Raw genomic sequence first — 3,166 nt, 5'->3', positions numbered from 1 at the left:
TATAAAGTTTCACTATTGTGATCACTTGATAATCTAGTGTATTATCACTTGATAATATCGGATAATCTTGCAGTTGTAACTTTTGTTCCCTAGCTTCAAATTCTCCCAAACCTTAAAAGAAATTTTGAATCATGGAAAAGAAATTCAAATAACACTAATCTTATATTGCATGATTTAGGAATTTCTCTCAATTTTGCCACTTTCGAGGGTTTTTTTTTTGCACAAATTTGCACATTTTACACTGTGAGAAAATTTTTTATTTTTTTTAATATTATTAAATTGTAATACCTATGTATGATATTTTAAATAAAAATTTAATAAAAAACAATTGGCCCAATCAATATAAATATACCTGTACATTTTTAATCTAACTTTTTATAGTTTTTTTACATTGACTTAATACTTGTTAGTTTTTTGGCTAATGGTTTATTCATATGTAAATACACAATTCAAAAGCTAAGCAGAAGAACATGTTACCTGAAATTTTTGGATAAATTAAGAAGGGAATTTTGCTTGGAGGAATATTTTTAAATACTCCTTTATATGTAATGATCTTCCACATTTTTCTAAAACTTAAAATAAGAAGTTGAAAAATTGTATTTTAGCCTTTATAATGGGAATAAAAAATCTTTTAATACAATCAGCTTCGTCATAGCTCTTTAATTATGGACAAAATTTTAGGTCTTAAATCAGAGTAGTTTTACGTGTTTCCATAAATGTAGAGAGTATTTAGTGAGCTAAATTTAGTTTAAACAACGTTAGAGAAACTTTCCATGTATCAATATTACAAACTAAACAACACAGTTGATTATTGCAAGATTTGGGTGTTTAATAGACATAAACATTTTCTGTATGAACGGTTATGCCAGATTTTAGCAGCTCATGATTGATCTAGACCTTGTTGAGTTATGCATGATCTTTTACACTTAGGATTTTTAAATACTAAAGTATCCATTTTTCATCAGCAATTAAAATTCAATAGAAACATTACTTTTTTTTGTACTAGGTGAACAGAATTTCGCTAATGGTTTTTTGTTTTCCTACTACTGTCTTTTATTCAGTTCATGGGAAATACATTTTCCCTTCTTTTGAATCCTTACATGGCCTTCAAACATGTATGGACAATTTCTTGTGTCACATTTAATTAAAAGGACTTCTCGACTTGTGGTGGTTTCAACAATCTTATTAATACTTTTTGAAAGATAAAATAAAATATCATATTATCTAATTCATAATGAAATATTATATGTTATAATTTTTATTTCTTTGGAAATTTTATATTATTTTTCAGACACTTGCTGAGGCCTTGACTGATATTTGTTTGAATAAGAAGTCAAAAATGGGTGAATTTAAAGTTCAGTATAGAATATTAAATCCAAAGGCTATTACGATGGGTCAACTGTATGGATGTTTTGATCCAGTATCACATGAGTGGTCTGATGGTATGGTAGATCTGTTTTTAATCAACTTGTTTTTTTCCCCTTAGCAGGTAGTGATTTGATTATATGTAATAATGAGGAGAAGATGTTGGGGCTTTGTTCCCTGTAGAACATAAATAAGTAAAAAATTATTTATTAGTGCCATTGTTTCGACTCGAATTTCAGGCCTTCATCAGGGATAAGAACAAAAACAAGATGACAACTATAATAATCAAATGGAATGACAGAAAAACATAAGAAGATAACAGATAATATACGTACATAAAAAGTATTGAAAAAATGCATAGAGTAATATTATAAGAATATTGAAACTGTATATAGTAATATACTTAGAAAATAGTTATATATAAATTAAGAAAGTACAAAAGAAAATAATATAGAAATGAGAATCAACTAAATAAGTGTGTGTATAAATTTGGAAATCATTTAAAATTGAAGAAGTATCAAATATAAGAAAAATATCAACAAAAAAAATTAATATATTATAAACTTATTTAATTAATTACATAAACGGTTTTCTTAATTTTTTTATATTACTTCAATTTTAAATTATTTACAATTTTGTACATGTATTTGTTTAGTTGATTTTCATATCCATATTATTTTCTTTTTTTTCATTCTTAATTTTAATATGACTACTTTTCGTGTATATTGTTATATAGTTTCAACATTCTTATAATATTACGCTATACATTTTCTTCAATACTATTTATGTTTCTGTATCATTATCTTATATTGTCTTATATTACTTCTTTTTCTGTAAGTCCATTTAATCATTATGGTCGTTTTTTGTTTGTTTTTGTTCTTAGCCCTGATGAAGGCCTGAGTGTTGTGTTCTTCACAACAATCGCACCCCCAGTCATCTTCTCATATGTATAATCCATGGTCTTCTATCAACCTACGATTATGTAATTATGTGGTGAAGACACTGTCATCTAAATAAATGTATAATAACCTCTTGAATTTTGGCATTACCTCACTTTTTTTTTCACTGCTAACCGTAATCATTAGGGTTTATACAAAAACCGACATTTTAGAAAACCGGTTTTCGAATAGTAATTTTTCCAGAAAACCGGTTTCGAATTTTGATAAAAAAAATTTTTGCTGGAATATTCTGTAATTCGAACAAAAAATTTTAACAGAAAATTTAGAATTATTAAAAGCAGTTTTTGAATGAAATTATTTACTGTTCAATTTTATTGATAGTAAAATTTTTTTTATGGAATTTAGTAGAACAAAGAAATAATAGTTGTTGACCAGGATGAAATAACTTTAAAAACAATTAATCGTTGTCTATGCATAATTTTCACATATAAGGATGTAAATATTTTTATAATAGTGAAACGAGTTATTCAGCAAAGGGTTCGAATAAATAAAAACAATATATTTTCATATTTTTATAATAACCATATTATTTTTTTTAAAAACAATGTTATTAGATACAGATGGATACTTATTAAAAACAATTAAAAAATATATAACTGTGTATTATATAATGTAAATTATAATCAAAGCCGAAAGACAAGAGTAAATAAAGCTTATGCATACATACTTATTAAAATCAATTTTAGTTTTAAAGAGAAGATGACCTCGAGATCTTCTCCTTTAGAAATGTTTTTGGAGTTCTATCAATGGGTAGATTCTCCACATGTTTTTATCATGTCATAATATCACTTACAGCAAATTTACTTGATATGTATATATGTATTCAGTTGTAAATAAATTAT

At 25.6% G+C, this 3,166-nt stretch overlaps 1 protein-coding gene across 1 annotated transcript in view; it reads left to right on the top strand.

Annotated features, from left to right (window-relative positions):
• Window positions 1-3,166, top strand: part of LOC106689148 (dynein axonemal heavy chain 3) — a 144,295-nt gene that overhangs the window by 43,461 nt on the left and 97,668 nt on the right. The window contains exon 15 of the mRNA XM_067051158.1: window positions 1,292-1,442. Coding sequence (XP_066907259.1) covers window positions 1,292-1,442 — 151 coding nt within the window. The remainder of the gene's footprint in view (window positions 1-1,291; window positions 1,443-3,166) is intronic.

Source organism: Halyomorpha halys, unplaced genomic scaffold (genome assembly GCF_000696795.3).
Source record: "Halyomorpha halys isolate HHAL.00 unplaced genomic scaffold, Hhal_1.1 Scaffold1286.1, whole genome shotgun sequence".
In the NCBI taxonomy this organism is placed as follows: domain Eukaryota; kingdom Metazoa; phylum Arthropoda; class Insecta; order Hemiptera; family Pentatomidae; genus Halyomorpha; species Halyomorpha halys.
The sequence above is the reverse complement of the archived record's forward strand: the minus strand, read 5'-3'. Positions and strand labels throughout refer to the sequence as shown.